The sequence below is a fragment of the Neopelma chrysocephalum genome, unplaced genomic scaffold (assembly GCF_003984885.1).
Source record: "Neopelma chrysocephalum unplaced genomic scaffold, ASM398488v2 Primary Assembly neopelma1_147, whole genome shotgun sequence".
NCBI classification, from domain to species: Eukaryota; Metazoa; Chordata; class Aves; order Passeriformes; family Pipridae; genus Neopelma; species Neopelma chrysocephalum.
Genome location: NW_020897809.1, coordinates 1,829,551 through 1,849,988, shown reverse-complemented (window position 1 = coordinate 1,849,988; position 20,438 = coordinate 1,829,551). Strand labels below are relative to the sequence as shown.

General features: G+C 40.1%; 1 protein-coding gene across 1 annotated transcript; it reads right to left on the bottom strand.

Moving 5' to 3' along the window:
* Positions 1 to 5,875: 5,875 nt before the first annotated feature.
* On the bottom strand, positions 5,876 to 19,444 carry RFT1 (RFT1 homolog). The gene is made up of 13 exons (XM_027700851.1): positions 19,288 to 19,444; positions 19,117 to 19,202; positions 18,425 to 18,541; positions 16,368 to 16,557; positions 15,680 to 15,781; positions 14,558 to 14,692; positions 13,593 to 13,671; positions 13,265 to 13,315; positions 12,484 to 12,614; positions 11,487 to 11,631; positions 10,911 to 11,016; positions 9,670 to 9,919; positions 5,876 to 8,801 (listed from the first exon to the last, which is right to left on the bottom strand). The coding sequence occupies exons 1-13, from the start codon at positions 19,348 to 19,350 to the stop codon at positions 8,637 to 8,639; spliced, it is 1,620 nt and encodes a 539-aa protein (XP_027556652.1). The 5' UTR covers positions 19,351 to 19,444; the 3' UTR covers positions 5,876 to 8,636.
* Between the last annotated feature and the right edge of the window lie 994 nt (positions 19,445 to 20,438).

The window sequence follows — 20,438 nt, the reverse complement described above, 5'->3', positions numbered from 1 at the left end:
CATGTTTATCAACTGAAATCTCGGTTAACATTGGAAATGCTACACAGATACACACCTAAGGGGAGGGAGGGAGCAAGCTTTGATTAACACACACAAAAAAGCCTCCTTTTAACACCTATCTGTACAATCTTCCTTTCATGTTACATCTATCCCAGTCTGATTGCACTATTTCAGGAGTAATTTTTCCTTCATATACACGTTAAATTCCACAATTCTCTGTACTCCTTACTAAAGTACTGTCAGTATTTAGTGTTCCTCTGTTTCAAACCTTCTCCCCTCTGTTTTATTCACCTCTCCTGGAGTCCCTCTGTAGCTACAACACTTGCTTGAAGGGATATGAATGAAGTCAACATCATCCTCACTACACTGAGCTACTTCTCTTCCAGCCAATAATGCCAGAAGCATCATCCTGTAAAATAAACTGGAAGAACTTACAGTGGATATTAAGTTACTATGGTTTGGATTCACTCTTTCCAAGTTTTCGCTAAATTGATTAAATTACTTCTTCCAAGGCTGGTCTATCTTTGTATTTTGGTCTATTCTTAATCCTATTATTTGATAGACAGCACAAACTCTTTCTGCAGTTACACCTGGTTGTACCTTTCCACACACATGTAAGTCCTGTATAATCCTTGGGGACTGAGTCACATGTCCCCAAAAGGTATCAGTACTTTATCACTCTCTCAGCACATGCCCTTTTTTGAAAAGACTGATTCTCTGAGTATTCTATCACTCTTTTAATGGCTGAAGTTTCCTCTCCTCAGCCAGAAGGCACACTCCCTTTCTTTCATTTCTGTTCCTTCATTTACCCAATTGCTGTAAATCACACACATCCCCCTTTGTCTAAAGGAAGTGGATCTGCAAGTAACCAACATTTACCAATTGTCTTTCTTTGTTCATTCAGGATTGAGTCCATATTTAATACATCAAATATTCTACTATTTTAATAGTGGAAATTAATAGTCATACACTTCTATTCGCAATCCATACTTTATCCCTGCAAAACCCATATAATTTTCCATTTCCATTTCTGTTCCCCAAATTATTAAATCTACAGTGCTCACTATGGGTTTCCTATACATCCACTCTGTGTTCCTTCAGGTAGCTTGCGTGTTGTTGGGGAAGCATGGTCTGCACCACAATCTGACCCTTCATGGCCATGCCTGTGTCCCCTGATCCCCAGCAGAGACAGATGTTCTCACTCACATGGTGTGACAGCTGCTTCTGGCAGTGACAGAGCTTTTGATCTATCTGCCACCATCCACAATTTCTCCCATCCTTTTGCCTCTGGGCTGCAGAAGGGAACTGTAGTAGTTAGTAGTAGTTAGGCTGGTTAGTAGAAGGGTCTAAGTCTCAATGCAAAGCAGGGGGATAGTTAGGGTGTGTGTTTTCCAAGTAACTTGGTAGATCCACACCAATGGGATCTGGATTGTACCAACAATCTCCACTTCATTGCCAAGGGCTGAAGTTCTCTGGCCTAAATTCTGCACTGACAAACCCAATCACACCTTGTTCTTCCTGCAATGCTCTTTCCAAAGACAAAGCGACTCCTCAAACAAGCTGAATGATCCAATCCACAATTTTGCCTCTAACTACCACCCTGAAGCTATTTAAGCTTTTTTCCACTTCCCAACTAACTGCACAGCTGGAGTTTTTATTGTCTAGCCTTTTGTATGTCCTTCATCACACACTGTCTGGTCTCACTTCATCACAGATGCTGAACACAGGCTTTTTGCAGGACACTCCTGCACTACTTCTCTTCTGCTTCCACTCTGATTCCGTTCCTGTTCCTTTAATAATTCAACCTCTGCTTTCAAATTCACCTTTTCGTACCCTACAGAGACTAATTTTCCTTTTCCTAACTGTAATAGATTAAGTCAAATTGGTTACAGCTCACCTCAAGGCCCATATTGCAGCAACCTTAACGTTGCCTTAGATGTACTGCTCCCCTGACAGATTGCAAATGCTTTTTCAGCCTTCCTCAATGTATCTTCAGCCATGAAAGCTTCCTGCTTCCACACCAAAATATCTTTCAGATGACCTACATCCCTAAATTTTCCTCTGGATGGGAAGAAAGTCCTTCCCGCTTCTCCCTACCCAGGGAGCAGTCAGTCCCAGAGGAATACTGAGTACCTTGAGTGCCCAGTTACCAAACAACTGCACTGTGCATTTGTTTTCAGTCTCTGTTATTCTGATTTTCTGCTTCAGTGTCTGGCTTTCACTCCACAAGACTTGGTTCACCCGAACTCCACATATTTGCAGTCCTCCCTCTGAGCTATTTCATTCAGGCAACTTTTGTCAACTGCAGATAGACTCCACAAGTAGGATTATTATGTCCCTGCTCATGGCAGAGGGGTGGACTAGATGACCTTTAAAGGTCCCTTCCAACTCAAACTATTCTACGATTCTATAATGTATTCAACTTCAAAAAGATAACTCATGTCTTGGTTTAGATGCACAAAACCAGTGAAACTTTAAAAGCTACAAAGCACAGTTTATATACAACACTCAGTAAAACTCAGAGCATCTCTACCAGCAGATGGTTCAGCAGGGAATCTCTGCAACTCCCCAAAATGGACCTTCAGGGCTCATAAGTTGCCACCTTCCAACTCTGTATTTACATTCAGGAATGTATACTTGTAGGAGGTTTTCCTCCTGAATCCTGGAGCTGCTGTCTCAAGACAGCAGTCCTGGCTTTCTTATCCTGCCTGGCTTTACTACAGATTTTTCTTCACAGTTCTCTCAACTTTTCTTTAGAAATCTGAAGCAAGGTACTCACATCTGTGCAGTGTGAGACCCAGGCCATGGGACATCTCACCTACCTCCTGTTGAGCAGTGCAGGTTCTATCCAGACTTCATCCAACCCTGCTGTGTGGAACAGGATTTGAGTGAAGCCGTAGCACCTCCCTGACCCTCACCCTGTGCTTCAGCAGAGCTCTCAGATGAACATGTGTACAGCTGCTGTGTAATAAAGTCACCTGAGGGAGAAAAAGAATATACTAAAACTGATCAGTACAACTCTGAAGGAACCACAGAAAAACAGTTTTCCACAGGCTAATACAGAGGACTAATATGGGAGGACTGTTACAGAGAGAGCAAAAAAGAATATTGTTACACACTAAGGCCTCTATTTTCAATGCATAAATAAGCCCTACTTGACCAGTAAAGTAAAATGACAAGCAGTCTGTAGCAAAGAGTGCTCTACTTCATGGGCATGCTCTGCTTCTTCCAAGCATGGTCTCCTGGTTGCCTAGAGAAGCACTTGTGCAGAGACATACTTAAGAGTTTTATTTGCAGTGACAGAAGTGCATTCAGAGATGGAAGTAACTCACATACTAAAGGCCTTTCCTCTCAGGGACACTGTGTTCCCTGCACAGCTACCATACTTGGCCATGTTTGCCCTTCCTCGTACCAGAACATCTCACCCACGCCGAGACAGCTAAAAACCATTACACAAATAAGAGAAGGCACATGAGTGCACTTTATGGTACTTGTTTTATAAAATTACTCCCAAAAAACCGTTCCATTAGGAAAACATTAGTACTGCCAAGTCAAACATGTAGAACTGAGAAGAAGCCACAATTAAATTTTTCTGTGCAATCATAATCTACCCCCTCCTCATTCCTTGCTGTCAGGGCTGGCAAGCAGGCCACGATACAGCCTGCAGCAAGCTGACCAACACCCTCCTCACTCCAGCCCAGTGCAGGGCTCTGGGACCTCCTGTATTTTCATACTGAGACTGGCTAGGCTGACTTGTTACAGTAAATAAGGGACACACCTACACGCAGGAGTTGGTTATGAATGAAACCAACATATGAATGAAACAGGAATCAGAAAAAAAAAAATAAAAACCAAGGAATTGAAGATATTCCCAAGCGACCACAAGGCACTTTCTCACAGGCAGTGCAAGACTGTGCCTCGGCTGCTCTCAGAAACACAAACACATCGCTTTGGAACAGCATCAGTGCACTGTTCTGCACTCATCCCTCTCCCAAGAGGCTGTAAGAGTCTGAAATCTTCCTATATTCAAGAACATGAAGAACTAAACTAAACCTTGCAATCTTCTCCCAGAGTCTGTTACACCTTCCTGTTGTGGAGCAGCCTCTCCAAAGTGTATCACAAGGAACAAAGCATGATTCTTGTTTACTAGTGGATTAGAACTACTCATACACCTTATCTGTGTTTAAGGACTGCTATCTTTCCCAGTTTTTTTCTTCTTGACACAGCTTTCATTATTTAGTGGGCCACAGGTACAGCACATCTGTTTTCTTGGTTACGTTCCCTTCCACTCTCTCAGATCAGTGGGATGACACAGAACTCTGGAACTAAGTTCCACTGAACACAGATTATCTGTAAATCACAAAACCCAGCCAGTAAATCAACACACAGAGCTCCGTCAGAGGCTCACTTACCACAGCTAAACAGGAAGTCTGACAAAGCAAAACCCAGAGTTGTTTTACCTTTCCCCATGACTACAAGAAGAAAATCCTGCCTTGGCTGCCCATGGAAGCTCACGCTGATCAAAGTGGGTGAACAACTCCCCCCACGGCAGCTGTGCAGTTACAGACACCCCAACTGAAAAGGGCTCATTCCTCCTTCTACATCACAGCAAGGCAGTGCATGAGCCACAGCTCAGATCCAGAAACGAAGGAGAACAAACATCTTTCCATGGAAGCAATCCAAAATGCAACGGAGATAAGCACTTCCTATCAGTGTTTGCCTCAGATCCCCCAGCTGCCAACGCTTTTGAGCAGACCTGCGCTCAGCTTCCACGGCCCAGCTGTACATCAGATGTGCAGAGCTGCAAACCTCATTTTCAGCTCATAATGAAAACAAACTCCATTTCCATAGCACTATCAGAATGCAGATGAGTTATGCATTTTGTGCTGAACAAAACCATTACATCTCAGCAGATCTATTGATGCACTGATAGGGCTCAAAAAGCTTCAGATCCTCTCTCCGCATTATCTTTAAAATAAGGTAATTAAACTACAGGGGGGAAAAAAAAAGGTATGATGTTCAAACAGCAAAAATATGAAGTCCACCAAAGGAATTTCACAGTTTAGATAGGAACACTATCCAGAAACCAGAGAATTAAGACTAGCTGACCTCAAGGTACTCACACTCCTAATCCTTCATACCCACTAAGAATCAACATTCCTTTTGGATGCCAAATTGTGGTTAACATTCAAGCTTACATTTATTACTTTTGTGCCTGCTAAAGCAGATTAACCATTAAGGTAAAGCTTTAACTCCTAATTTCTTTTCCTAAAGAGGTGCTCCCCCTGCCCTACTTCATTACAAATAAAACATTTACCATACCAGAAAAAAAACATTTGAACAATTGGTTAATTGGTTAGTTCCCAACAGTAGCATTGCCAGTCACAGCCTAATTCCACTAACAAACTTCATTAAATATCAGATTTATTCCTGGCCACTGAAACAGTTTTTATCACAACAATGCATTGTAAAGGCAAACAAAGGCACTTAGTGATTCCAATCCATACAAACAAACATTTTGACAGAAACAAAGAGGAAAAGAGTGACTATAATGATGCCACTTCTTACAAAACCAGTACAGCATCTGTGTGTTTGCTTGTGTGTGTGTGTATGTTAGGAAATGGTGTGTAAGTTTAGGCTGATAAATGAATTTATACATAAAATATCCTAGAAAATACAAACCAAGCATCAGCAATCAAAGACACAACTAAAACTCCAATAATCCCCAAGTGGAAGACAAAAACAAAATGTAAAGGAAATAAATTTTATTTGGTGTTACCTTATTACATAACCATTATATTTTACAGTTTTTTGGAATTCACTCATCCAACCAATAAGAAAAACACATCACAAACCATAGAGTCATCACTTTTTCTACAAAGAAAACTTTTTAATTCTCCTTTGGCTTGAACTAAAAGACTTCAGAACACTGCAAAACAGTTTCATGAAATTTTAGACAATTGTGCCTTTAACGGACTAACAGAACTATGAACAAAAGGGAAACATGGTCAAGTTCAATCTCAACTTTGTCCCTGAGTCTGACAGTTGACTGCTTTACCAATAAAGCAATTAACAGCTGTCACATTAAGGTTCACACAGATAAATAAGAAACCAGGAGACAGCTTCATGGGTCTCTACTTCTCGACTCTCCTTGCAGTTTCCTGCCACATAAAATATATTAAAAATAAAACATCCCACATCACAAAACCCAGTCAACCATTACTGAACTGCTTACAGATGATGTTCAAATGAGGAATGTGTCCTTAATTTGCAAATGAGCAATCATTAAGCCATCTTAAATGTCTTCCTGATTCACATGAAAATGCACTCATTTGAGATGCAAGAGACACTTGTAAGCCTTTCCAATAGGAAATAAAACAAATTGCTTTAAAAATCTAACTTGTCTTTAAATGCATACAATGCATTTATGTTAAAAAAGATTTATGAGACTAGACAGCCCTTTCAACAGTGAGATCTCACATCACCCTACTTATGACACTGTAAGTAGCAGAAGTAATATCAGTGTCCAGCTGGACTGTAGGACTAGACAAGGCAGCAGGAATTCAAGCTCATTTTGCATGAAAAGTTTTTCAATCTCCAAAGCACTTCAAGTGCAGGGCTATACAAAATATCTCATTCCAAGTAGTTATAAAAATTCACTGTACAGATTGAATTATTTCCACAGTAGGGTCCCAAAGCCATACCCTAAAAATAAGTCCATAGGTTCAATTATCTTGATTTTTTTGTACTATGAATGAGCAAAGAAAAAGAAACAGAACAGTTTATAATGAAGCAGTTTCAACCCTCTTGCAATATACGGAGCTATACTTCATAACAAACTTCACACCTGACAGAAATGAGAAAAAAAACTGCAAGACCACTCAGAAGAGAAAAATTTAAAAGGCAAAGAACTACCAAACTCAATTAACAGGACAGAATAATGTAGAGTTTGTTTTATTTTGATGGATTTTATAACAGCTTTAGAAGAATCAGCAAGTCTCTACCTATTCCCTATTCCTAAGGCAACAGAGACACTGCCCTTAGCTGAGGACGTGCACCTTTCCCTCCCACTGTTACATTTTGGCTTCTCTGGGGTCATTTTTCAATCTCCAAATTCCCACACTGAGTTTCTTTGGCAATGTTTTCCAAGTGGGAATTAGCAGAGTTCAGAAAATATTCCTGATTATCAAGCTGAAGGCCCTGATACCAGAAAGCCTTTCACTCTGGGCACTGTGGTCACCTGCATGAACTCCACAGTGCCATTACAGTGATTTATTTTTTTTAAGCAGAGGACTTGCAGAGTTGCTACATAATTAAACTAAAAGCTTTCGCCTGTACATGTCTGAGCAGACATTTTTCACCGTTTGGCACCTTTTAGGCCATCTAAACACCGCAAAGGGAACATTGATCATTATAAACCTGCCCCTTGTACATTCTGAAGCTGCCAAATTCAGATCTTAGAGCAGCAATAAAATACACCATTACTAAACCTAAACCAGCAGCCTAAAATCAAATTTTACAACTGCTGAATGCCCAAGTTTTCAACAATTCAAAAAAAAAAAAAAAATCAATCTGAAGACTGAACAACTAAACGAACAAGATGTGAGGAAAATGTTGCAAGGAGAAGTATTTTCTATCCAATAAAGAAAGCTTCAATATGCATAAACCCTTGTAAAAAAATCTTAATAAATATATTTAACATTCAGATTTTTTTACAGATAAAACAAAATAATTTTTATTGAGACATACGTGTTCATGCTGGCATTTAAAATCTCAGACAAAACCAAAAAATAATGGAATGAAAGAAGAAAGTTTTATGATTAACCTTCTGAAACTTCAGCATTAGTGTGACTGTACTTACCACCTCCTGCAAGACACTGCTCAAACCCTCTTTCTCCTTTCAGCTGAGGCTTCAGAGTATTTTTGACAAGTTAATCAATGCCCTCAGAAATGAGGGATATGCTGAGTGAAATAATCCCACAGAGCCAGCACGGACACACGCTGTGCGTGCCATTAATTTACTTGTAAACGTCAGGACTTTCTGGTCCCCGCTTTACACTTCAAAACACTGACAACTCAATCCCTCTGCACCACACTGTGTTCTGCTCCACCAACACTTACACTGCTTTTGGTCCTTGCCCCAGTGTTTTCCTCAGCTTTTGTTTTGTTTAATGGGTTTTAGTGAGGGTTTTTTGGGTTTTTTTTGGTCAGATCATTTTCTCACCAGTTAAGCAGCCCCTCTGTGCCAAATAAGGGCATTCTTAAGTACACCTTATGATATAAACCACGTCATGCCTTCACATACACACTCCCCACTGGTAGGAACAGGAGCTCTCTACATGAAGTCTGTCAGCCAGGTTATGTCAGAAGGCGCATCTTAGATCTTCATTCATTACCCATGAGGCTGTTTGAAGAAAAGCTTGGAAAATAATAGTGAATAAAGAGAAAATTACTCATCCCTCTTTCACCGTACTGACCAGTTCAGAAGACAAACTAATATTCAATCTTCTACATAGCCACTCCAATATCAGTGCTTCCAAACACATGTGGAAACCTTCTTCCCATACAGATCTTATGGAAAAAAACACATCCCTTTACTGCAAGCACATACAAGAACTGTTCTGCACAGGAGCATGTCATGTTCCTTTCTTCAAATATCGGGAGAGGAACTGGCTTCTGACAAAGTGGATCAGCTTGGTCTCTGTGCAGAACATCGTCACAAGGGTTGCTGCAAAGCACAGAGCGCCCACACCGATGTGGATCAGCCTTGCCATCCACCCCTTATCACAGCAGAAGAACACCTACAACAAAGGAAACAGGCAATTGCAGGAAAACCAGTCAGCACAAAATAAATTTACTGTCTCGATAAAAAATAAGGTCCAACACCTCCCTTGATCACGCTACACCACAGTCAAGGTGAGCATGGATTGGCCACATGCACTGATCCTACAGTAAAGGTACCTTTAGGAGGCACAACACTTGCTTTCTCTTAAGAAAATTCTGTCAACAAAAAATAAGCATTCAGTAGGTATCTGGTAAATGAGGAAGCTCCTGTTATCTGGCATGCAGAAAATCGTTAACTGAGATGACATCACAACTCTGTGGTTCTATCATGCAGTTCTGCTACTCTGCAGTACCATATTAGGCTATTATCTAACAAAACTGGAAATCTCCCATTCCAAAATACAAAGCTCTCCCTTCTCAGGCATAATGGATTTTCAAGCTGTCAAAATCTGTACACTGAAAAGTTACCATCTCTGTAATATTTAGTCTGTGTAATTACCATTGTAGTCTGAATAAATGTGATAAATGTGCTCTAAGGAATTTTTGTTTCTGTTCTTGTTTTGGTTGTTTATCACTTTTTTATTACAGAATTTTTAATAGGGTTTTTTTGTGCTACTGCAAAAGTTCACTTACTAATAACTAAGGACACATTTATCTACAAACAGCAGAAATGTTTTAAAATTTATTTCACTTGTCAGATACACCTTGTACAGGTGGCAGAGATAACTTTGTATCAAAGATTAAATCTCTTAATATTATATCTTGCCTTGCTTGCAATGGAAACCTTCCGGCCTACCCTTTTTTCTTAATGTTTTTCTCTGCCTGTGGACACAAAAGTCATTTGACACTCGTATTCACAGTGACAGGGAAGAGACAGATGCTCACCTCTGAGAAACCAGTGATGACTCCACTGATGATATAAACCAGCACCAAAAAGGGAGAGGGAAGCAAACCTGTCAGAGGCCTGTAAGTGCTTTCCTTGAAGTAATCATAGATGTAGTGGATGCTGTGAGCAATTCGAATGCCCATGTTAAAGCAGTTGGCAAGGATAAAGCCTATACTGCCATGCCAGTGGGTCAGGAAATAAGAGATGCACAGAAATATGAAGGACAGGGCCAGCATAACAAAATTGTACCTAGGTTAAAAAAAAAAAAAAGAAACAATTTAGCATTGCATTCCTTTACTGATGATATTTATTTTCTACAATAAGGAACAGAATTTCTCTTATCTTCTAGAGGAGAAGATAAATTTGAGAAGTGAGATGTTGAAAGACATACTTGAAAGAACGGAGAATACATCAAACAAATTAAACCAAGAACTATGTTATGTGAAGGAAATTCTATTTCACTAATCAGCTGTACACTCATTTCAGAAAGCAAAATTTAGTAACGATCATTAGTAATGTAAAAACCTGTGGATTTTTTGGCTACTTTATTTTAAGAATGTATTAAACACAGTAAATGCTCAACAACATAAAAATGACACTTTATTTAGTTTTTGCTCCAAACAGTGGCTTGGAAAACAAGTTCACATTTTAAAGGGGTCATGAAAGCAGCCCTTGCAAAGTCAAAAAAGATCCTACGTTGGTTGTGGAAAATAGATCTCACTGAAATTAATTTGGAAGGGCCACACTGAGGACAGCCTGAACACAGAATCAAGAAATAATCCAGGCTGGAAGGGATCTCAGGAGGTCATCTAATCCAACCTCCTACAAAGTACATAAACCACTGAACTCACATCCACAATTTAGATCATTCCTAAGCGTATATACAGTAACTGTACATGAAAAGTTCTAACAGTTGCAAAGTTCTAATGAGTCAAATAATTGTTTTAAAAAGTATAACTTCCAGCTCATCTGTACAGAAAACACACACTTAAATTACTTTCCCAGTTAGTGATTTACTGAAAACCAATTTAACAACCTGCATTTCTTAATTTCTGACCTTTTTACCCAAACTTTGTAACATTTGCCAAAGGTTCTACATCTAAATCTACACGCAGACAGCCTAACCAGGAGTTGCTTTTCAGTGGGGCGGGATATTATTATGCCGATTACAAAAGCATAAATTTTTTTATCAGGTCAGCACAAATAAATTAACAGGAATATTCTGGGGACAGTTTCCTACCTGTCCACCTCTTCTTTGCACATCAAAGCAAATGTAAAACATTCTGTTACTCCATTGACAGCAAGAAAGAGGACATATAACGAGTAAGACCGGAGGAGATCTGGACCTAAAAAACATGTTACAAAGATAAACAGATAAATTCCTTGACCATTATGTAGTTTAGTGATGTTTAAAAAAAAGTATTATTGTTTCTATGCTAAAAATAATAGTTCTTTGGGTCCCATTTGTTGTATGGGGGTTTTCTGTTTTAAACAGCTGAAGTCAGCAATTGTACATCATGGTTTAGCCAAATAATCCTTTAAATGCTGTTTTTCAACAATGTGATAATGCAAGAGGGTAGAGCCCCAAGCTTCATCATACTTCATTAGAGGTCCTCAGCATATTTTAGTTTAAGGGACTACTTATTAAAGACACTCTTACAAAGGCACAAATTCTGGATTTCAATGAGCTTAGTCACAGATTTTAATAGGAATTTTACAGGAAAAAAAATCTGCTGATTTACCAAAAAATTCATAATAGCTGCAGTTTCCCTTTTTAAAGGAATGGTTGTTTTCTGCCAGCTCTATAAATCTTTACCTGTTCCCGAACTGAGCATTGAGCCTCCATAAATATCCAGAGCCAGCTGAGAATAGGCATAGCCAAAAACAGTGATGGTAAGGCCAATCAGGAGCACAAGCTTCAACAGCAATTCCAATACATTTGCAGCCATAGCAACATCATCCTGAAAAAAAAATGTAGTCACTGACACAAACCAGAATCAATGTCATGGTCATCTTCACACAGAAATGCTACTTCACAGAAAAAATAAATTAGTTTGCACAGTGTAAAAAGGTGTGAAACTTATCCTTGGTTACTGAATTATCCACACACATGGTCTTAACTTGGAACGTTTTTTATATATTTATTATCCCGTCATTTTTCCAGTTATAATATCAGGTACACTGGATATAAAATATACACATACATACACCTCTCTTAGCCCACCAATGACCTGAAGCACAGCACTGAACTGTGTGCTGATGTGCAAGTAGCAGGATTACCACAGGAAGGTCAGTCCAGGATGACCTTCATGACTGATCAGGAATATTACTCTGTGGAGCAAAGCTCTTATTCATTAATACTCCACATACAATTCAAAAGTGCAAAAAAAAAAAAATATTTCCTTCCCAAAATCACACTCTTCAGAAACGCTACTTAACAGCTATTGACATTTTCAAGTATTTCAAGAATTCATTTAATAGAAATAGTATGATTTCATGATTTAAATAATGGAAATACCCAGTACAGCAGGCCTTACATCACAGAGTTTGGAGGAGAGGATGTTCACTTCATTGGCACAAGGCAATACTACATCACTACATATTTTAATTTCTATTTCATTAGCATTTTACCTATTCTCTTGTCTTTTTTTGGTCCAGCCTCACTTGACATTTTTGTTCTCCACTTGAACTTTTCAATTTTAACAGCCTCAGTACTCAAATTCAAACACACATTTCTGTCACACTTTTGTGATGCAACTTCTCTGTAACAAAAATCAAGCATTTGACATATAATTAATCCAAAATAAACTTACCTGCTTCTGATCCTTTACAGCCTTCCCTCTTTCCAACACTTTAGCAAAAAAGACATAAAAACTCTCCTCAATAGGCAAAAAGATAAACCTGGCCACCAGTGAACCAAGATTATTCACAATATCATATACACCTTGAAAACAAAAATAGCAGCAATCTTTAATTTTTAGATGCATTTTAATTCCAAGTCTTCAATAACAACATGAATTCTAATTTAACATCTCCACTAAACAAAGAGAAAACAAATGGAATTTAGTGCAACACTGAAGCAGTGTTTTCTAAAGATTCTGACAGTCACAGCACCACAGCTCAGAATTGCAAGGCTGGCTCACAGATGGCAAAGGAGGACAAAAGCATCAGCTGCAGATGTAAATCTAATAACAGCACCAAACCAGGCTTAAAATTCTTATTCCCTACTGTAGAGGAATTAGGAGGATCCTGATAAATTCACTGAATGAGAACAGGAAGATAAGGATTCACTGATACAGAAGAAGAGAATGATATGTATCTAGTGAAAGTTATCCCTGTCCACAGCAGGGAGCTTGGAACTAGATGATCTTTAAAGTTCCTTCCAACTCAGCCCATTCTATGTTTCTATGATCTTAAATCAAATTCTTTATCTATATCAATCATTCTCTGAAATGTATCTCAGAAGTCACAAAGGCTTTGAAATATTCCCAGGTTTTCAAATTATCTTCAAATACTTTAAGTCATTTTCAGAACCATCTTCAGAGCAATGACTAAGAAAACTCTGTCACCATTCCACAGCACCATCACACTCACCCTGATCTCCAAAATTTAACACGTTCAAAAAAGTCATCACATATCGTTCACCTGTAAGTTCAAAACAAAAAACTTGAGAACAAGTCTCTAAATATTTCCCAATACTTGTTCTAGTATTTCCAATAGTAAGTACTTAAGAGACTAAGCCAAATGGAACCTGGTTCAGGTTACCTCAAAAAGCTTCATTCTGGTTGGTAACACCTGCTGGTGACAATCTCTGACAGCCCCTTGCCTCCCCCCACCCCACCAGGCTTTCTGAAGCTCTAAGTCCGTTTTGTAAGGAGTGTTCACAAGCCCTTCCCCACCACGACTACATGTAAAGCCTCACCCTCCGTCAAAATCTGTTTCAAGAAGGATTGTTTGAAGAAACTCCAAGTCAAACGTGCTTCCTTCCAGTTAACAAAGGTCTGCAATAAAAGTACTGACATGTAATAAACATGATTGAACCTACAGAGTAGAAACAGAAAATACAAAGCCAGTGCAATAGTCTGGCAAGCTCTAACTGGAGTGATCAGGAAACTCACTGTGTCACAGTTTCTAGCAACCTCAAATATTATTTAAAATATTGCTAAATTCAAGGACCAACATCACTCTGATCTGGCAAAAACTTATTCCCTCCTGAAAAATACTGTTGTTGCAGATAAAGCACCCAAAAAAGTTTTATATAGAAAATAGTAATTAGAGACCAGAAAAAGCCACATCTATGCTGTTTAGCATGCCAGTATAACTTCCACCTTCACTGTAGGTAACTGCTCTTCAAACTGTCCCCACAAGTCTTGCATCCAAGAACCACCTTTATCTTTTCAATCTGTAAATCTTTTCAAAATATTGTCTTCCTTGCTGTAGCTTTTCATGCTTTCTTTGCGTCGTTTTTGCCTGAGAGATATTTGAGAACCTGTAGGATGCTGTGTAGCACCCTGGTTTATTTTGTGGAAAGGCCCAAGTACCAAAATCCATGGTGAAATGGTTCTGGCTTCTTTCCTGCCTCAGGTGCAGTGAACCCTGCACAGTGCAGATGTTCTATCTCCAGTTAACGTTTTTTAATGTCTTTGCACAAACCAAGTCAGTAACAACAAACTGTTGCCCGTTATGAGCTTATTTTTCTGACAAGGATTCTACTAATACAAACTACAAACAGGACTTTTATGTAATTTTTTTTCTTTAACCTGCCATATCTTCTACAGTATAGAAATATTCCCGAAATCAGTCAATTAACCCTGCTGTCTCAAAGTAATTTTCAAAACAAAAGATTTTTAAGGAGGGGGAGAAATCAAGAAAAACTGTGCAACCTACCTCATCTTCCACGAAGTTAGGTAACAGAGCTTTCACTCTAGCAACTGGAAATGACTTTTTTGTTGCTTCAGGTGATCCCAGAAACATCACAAAATAAGTTACATAGCACATTACCAGAACAGTGACATATAAAAGCTGGAAAGATCAGGAAGGAGAGACAAAAAACAAAGAGTGATATAAAATTAACTTACAAATGTAGATTTACATACTAGAATTACATAGTAGTTGCAAATTTAGTGGAAAGAAAATGTAAGTAGTCCTTATTCCTGTCGAATATTAAACTAGGTAAAGACTTTAACACCTCTCAAGAATGCTATTGATCTCTCCTTTTTTAAAACTGTAGGTTATCATAGTCCTTTGCTAACTTTCATGTCTTATTTAGCATTTTTAGAATGATTATTTAAAGCCCTATTACAAAGCAATTATTCACTCAATCAAAAATCAAATTGACAGAGTAGCTACTGTCTACATCTCTTACTTTATAGAACCATTTCCATCTTCCATCAGTTATGAGCCACCAACTACAGCCACTGCAAATGGTGAACAAAAAAAAAAAGTAACCTGCTGTCCACATCTGCAGTGGATCACATTTTTATTTCTAGGTGAACTGACAGTACACAGGCCACAATTCTATTTTTCAGGTGCCAATATATCCCTTCTTCATTGCAGTAAAGAAAAAATTTTAATTCGAATACATTGCACATGATTAGCACCTCCTGATAAGGTGACACAGGTTGGTGGTACAGGCTGATAAAGCTGCAAATGATTAGTCTTCTACAGAGTAGAATCCAAAGTCTAATAATTCTGAAGCCAGATGGGGAACAGAGTCTTCAGGTATTAGAAGGTGTAACTCATTAAGAAAAAGAGTCCACATAAAGCATCCATAGAATAACATAACTTTATTTGCAAAATATGCCTTCACAGGCAGAAGGTCCTTCCTTCTACCTCCATTAAACTGCTCAAGGCACCAAGTCAATGACAAGTATCAGGAAAATATTAAATACAGGTGCTAAATCCTAAACCTCCCAGAAGCTTTTTCCCCTCAGCTTCCCAAAGTTCTTTAACAGGTTAAATGTCAAAGGCAAATAAAAATTCAGGTGAGTGAACACACAGAAAACTTACCTGAGCCAAGGCAAAAATGTAAAGGCCCCATTGAGGATAAAGGATTACTAAAGTAACCGTCAAAATGCATTTTGATACCACTGAAAGGCTTTCAGCAATTACCTTCAAGAAAGAGAAAACAGAGAAGAGTTATTTTCTGCCACGTACACAACTTTAAAATACATTAATTTAACACACAGAATTTATGTAGGAATGTAAGACTTTTAAAGTCAGTGTGACTTTATCACAGAGTTTCTTCCTGCTGAGCTGGCCAGCTTAAATTGTAATTTCTCTGTAAATTTTCTATTCTTTCATTTCAGAACTCCTCCATTGCACTTTCTCAGTCCTTTGTATGGGATAGAAGGGAGAAATCTTTGCCTGAGACTATTCTCAATTGCTACATTTCACAGTTTTATACCAACAATCAATTGAAATGCAGAGTTGTGGAAGCAGTGTGCCTCTCCCTCCAATTAAAACTTGTGATTAAGCATTTAATGATCTCAAATGTGATAATTTCTAAATAAACCAACTTGCTTGCTTGAATAGTTACAAATCCCTATCTATGTTACAACCATGCCATACAGTACTAAACAGGACACACAGGGGGGTTTTATATGCTTGAATATAAAAAGCTCTAGGTCAGTTATATGTTCTTTTCAACAGAAAGATAATTCCCCCCACATGCATACACCCCATGTACTTTACTAACCTTGAGCCTCACAAACAAATGAGCTTGTGCTAAAACCCAGCACGGTTCTCCCAGAAGTTCAATAATTGCAGAGAGGCCAAATGCCACCACACCAGCCTGATAATGAGGAACCACAGAAGGATCAGGGACTTCGAGCAAGTGTAGCCAGATTAAGCCCAAGAAAACAGACCAAAAAACACCAAGAGGGACTCTAAAAAGTTAACATAAAAACTAATTAATACAAGTGTTACTTCAGCAGGGAAAAAAAAAACCAAAGAAAATTAGATCACAACGTCACATATGGCCACAATGATTACAAAAACAAAGACCCCAACGAAATAATTTGTTATTACTATACCAAGAATGCATTCTTTTTTGTTGTAATGAACATCTTTATGTCACTCTTTGCAAAACACAAAAAATGTTTTCCTCACTTGTGTGTTTTCTACTTAAGAGCCTCCCATAAGGTCAAATATCTGCATTCTTGTGCCCTAGGACCAAAAAATTCTGACATCCCACATCAGCCTGTAGAACACCACAAATTCTCACTGCTGCAAATTTACAGTCGTGTTTACCAGGGGTTTGTCGGACAAGCTTTGATGGATCTTGCTCTAACAGATAAAGATGCCACCACTCCAACTGCAAATTTCACTCTTCCAGAAATCACTGATTCTCCAGAGAGCAACACCAAAGTGAGCATGAGGAAATGCCTGTGTGCCCCTCAGTGTGCCAACTCACTGTGCTCTGCTGTAGCTCAGAGCCACTTCCATCAGGAGTGCAGCTAAAAACCAGGCCAGGCACAGGAGAGCAGACATGCATTCCCTTCTGCTGACACTGCTTCAGGAACACGGAGCTTCTGGCAGAGTGAACAAAGTTTTACATCACTGGAGCAAGATCTATTTGACCCTCATATTATCAGACCCCCTAAGGTACATGACATCCATCTCCTAAGACATATTTCAGATGCTTTATGAAAGCTGCCTTTCGTTTCAAGTTACGCTTCTCTACAAGGAAAAATTTAAATCAAAAACAGATGCACACAGTTAATGTTATTTCTGTCATTTAAAGCCCATTTGAAAGACTGTCACATAGCAGAAAGTTGAGTATAATACAGTTAAGAGAACAGAATTATTGCATTTTAAATATTAGTATTAAACCTATCCCTGAAGGAGACAATCTCTCTTCTTTATATCTGGATGCAGATGACCATAAATAACCCCTCACTTCTGGGCCCGAGCCAAGTAATAGTTGGGCGGTTCCAGAAAAACTCATTAGAATGCCCTAATGTACCATTTTATCATGCAGGGGTAGTCTCTCACCATATCAGGCTAGTAAATTTACTTCCCAACCCACTTAATTGTGGCTGTACAGCAGCTACAGCTGACAGAGGGAAAGAGCAGAGGAAGCGAAAATGTGTCCAGGAGCCAGAACAGAGAAACAAGTCATAAAATTCACTTTGCTGCAAAGTGTGATTACACACTGGCTGCAGCATCACGTGGACTTTAAGCTGTTCTGCTATAAACAGCTGAAAGCAGTTGTTCTACTTCCTCCCTGTTTTTTAATTCCAACGACTCTTTCTTTCACCTTTTCACACCTCTCCTACCCAAATATTTATGCTGCCTGCCATTAATCAACATCAGGGCTCAAGAACAAAAACTTGATCGGGGGAGGGGGGAGATATCTAAAGCAGATTCACAAATGTGCATCAGGTAATATAAGAGCAAGACTGAGTAAGCAAAGGAAGGAAAAAAAAAATGACTTTGTATTTGTGCAACAGGGTTTTCCTCCAACAGCTACAATGTAAATGAAACCCTGGTTAAGCAACAGAACAAATGGCTCCTGATAACACCTTTGGCAATGCACTTTCCCACATGCTCCAAAAAGAAATCTAGCCCATAAATGCTAAAACAACAGTCTTGACCAGCTTCCTGCATCAGTCCTCAAACATGACTATGGCTTCTAAATGCTCAGTGCTAAAATAACTACCTTAGTAAATAAACACTTCCTCTCATTCTGTGAGTTCTCAGACAAGAATTAGAAATAAATTCTAAAGAAGTAAACTTTTAGAGGTATCTTACGTCAGCCACAAGAGATTAATTGTTTTGGTCCAGTTTCTCTTCGTACTTCCACTCAAACAAGCTCTGCGAAATGCTTCCCTGGCGAGGAAGACAACTGTGGAGTACAGCAGAGTCAGCCTAAAGGAGGTGAGAAGGAAAAAAAAAAAAGAAGAGAAAACTATTTCTTTACATACTACAGAAATCCTTCATGCAGTAGCATCACAGGACTGCATGACAGACAGACAGATCTTAACAGGTATGCAAACATGGTGATATGAGCTAAATTACCACCTCTTCCCAAAAAAAAAAAATAAATAAAAAGAGGTAATTACACGTGATTACTCAAAAGGCAAGAATACATGGTACAAACCAAAAATGTAGAGATAAGGTGTATCCTATGGGAACAGCATGTTGTGTCTGGCTTTTCCTTTGCAAGGTGATGGTTTAAACATGGAAAACAGGCCAGTGCTACCAGTGTTTCGGGGCAAAACAGAACTGTGGAAGCATTAAATGATCAAACCCAAAAGTAGATTAAACAGCGTTATGCAGAGCATTACAAGCAACACTATACACACCACAAAGCCGAGAGCCAGCACCCACAAGCATCGTCCCAAAGCCCGCCTGGGGATGCCTCAAGGATGTCCGGGGACCAGCGGGTCGGATGCGGGGCACGGGCCGCCTGCCCGGGGGCTCTTCAGCCTCCTCCTCCTCACCTGACATTGACCACGCCGATGAGCTCCCTGGAGAGGTAGCGCAGCGTGAAGGCGTTCAGCGCGAAGGTGACCACCCGGAACAGCACCTGTGGAAGAAGCCTCACGGGAAACACCTGCGGGGCACGGCCGAGCAGGAGGAGGAGAAGGAGAAGGGTTGAGGAGACCCCGCACCTGCAGCAGAGCGCTGGACGAGGCCAGCCGGGCGGTCTGACCGAGCACGTCCTGCGCCGCCATCCCCGGCCCCGCCGCAGGAAATGGCGCGGCCGCCGTCGCGCCGGATCCCGTCAGAGCGGGGGCACCGCCCCAGCCCGGCAGCACCGCGGGGACACCGCCCCGGCACCGGGACGGGACCGCAGGGCTGAGGGGACACCCCCCTGGCACCGGGACGGGACCGCGGGGCTGAGGGGCACCGCTCCGGTACTGGGATGGGGCTTAGGGGGCACCGCCCGGTCCGGCAGCACCGCCCCGGCACCGCGATAGGGCTGAGGGGACGGGCTGAGGCAGGAGGGGAGTGGCCGGTCCGGCGGCGCTCGGGACAAACTGGGAACGGTCCAGGAGCTCCAGCACCCGCTGGTGCCAAAACTAAGCCCCAGCCAAGCAGGTGTCCCTCCAAAGCCACCCCTAAACTCCACACTGGCTTAGGGGAGGAGATACCCTGGTAAATAGTATTTTCTGCTAAGTGCTGTTTGTTTTTTCCAGAGATTTCCGAAAAAAATCTCTGCGAGAGTTCCATCAGTCCCTTTCTAAACTTAAGGGCGAACCCTCCAGCCTTCCCTGACTCTTTAGGAGAAAGGCAGCTGACACAGAGGTAAAACACACTTGCTGCAGGACCAAGAAAGGTTCTTGTTTCATTCTGTGGAGAAGAAAAAAAAACCAAAACCAAAACAAACAAAAAACCCCCATACACACACACACAAACAACAACAACGAAACCGGAAAACAAACAAACAAACAACAAAACACAAAAACCAGCACAACCACAAAAACAACCAAACAAACCCACATAAAACCCACCAAACCCCCAAACAAACAAAAAGCCACCACCCAAACACAAAACCCATTCCTAAAAGCCAACACACCTTCGAATAGCACAATGCAATTTAACCATAACAGATTGAATTTGGTAATACACTGACTTGAAGCCTTATAAGTAGACAAGACTTTAAGACTTCAGGCTCATTGTAAATCTGCACAGTTCCAGACTATTTCAGATTACCATTTAAGCAGCAAAATATAAAAAGAATGTTTCTTTCCATGTCACAGAACATTCTCTTCAAAAGCACAGCACTTCCAGCTCAGAGGTCACATTTTTCTTAGCAATG

What these genes read in the sequence shown, in the direction of transcription:
- RFT1 (XM_027700851.1), bottom strand. Translation starts at nt 19,350, where the DNA reads ATGGCGGCGCAGGACGTGCTCGGTCAGACCGCCCGGCTGGCCTCGTCC. An exon ending in CTAACTTCGTGGAAGATGAG is followed by an intron (nt 13,672 to 14,557) that starts GTAGGTTGCACA and finishes CTTTTATTGCAG; the next exon opens with ACCTTTGTTAACTGGAAGGA. An exon ending in TCATCACTGGTTTCTCAGAG is followed by an intron (nt 8,802 to 9,669) that starts GTGAGCATCTGT and finishes CCTTTGTTGTAG; the next exon opens with GTGTTCTTCTGCTGTGATAA.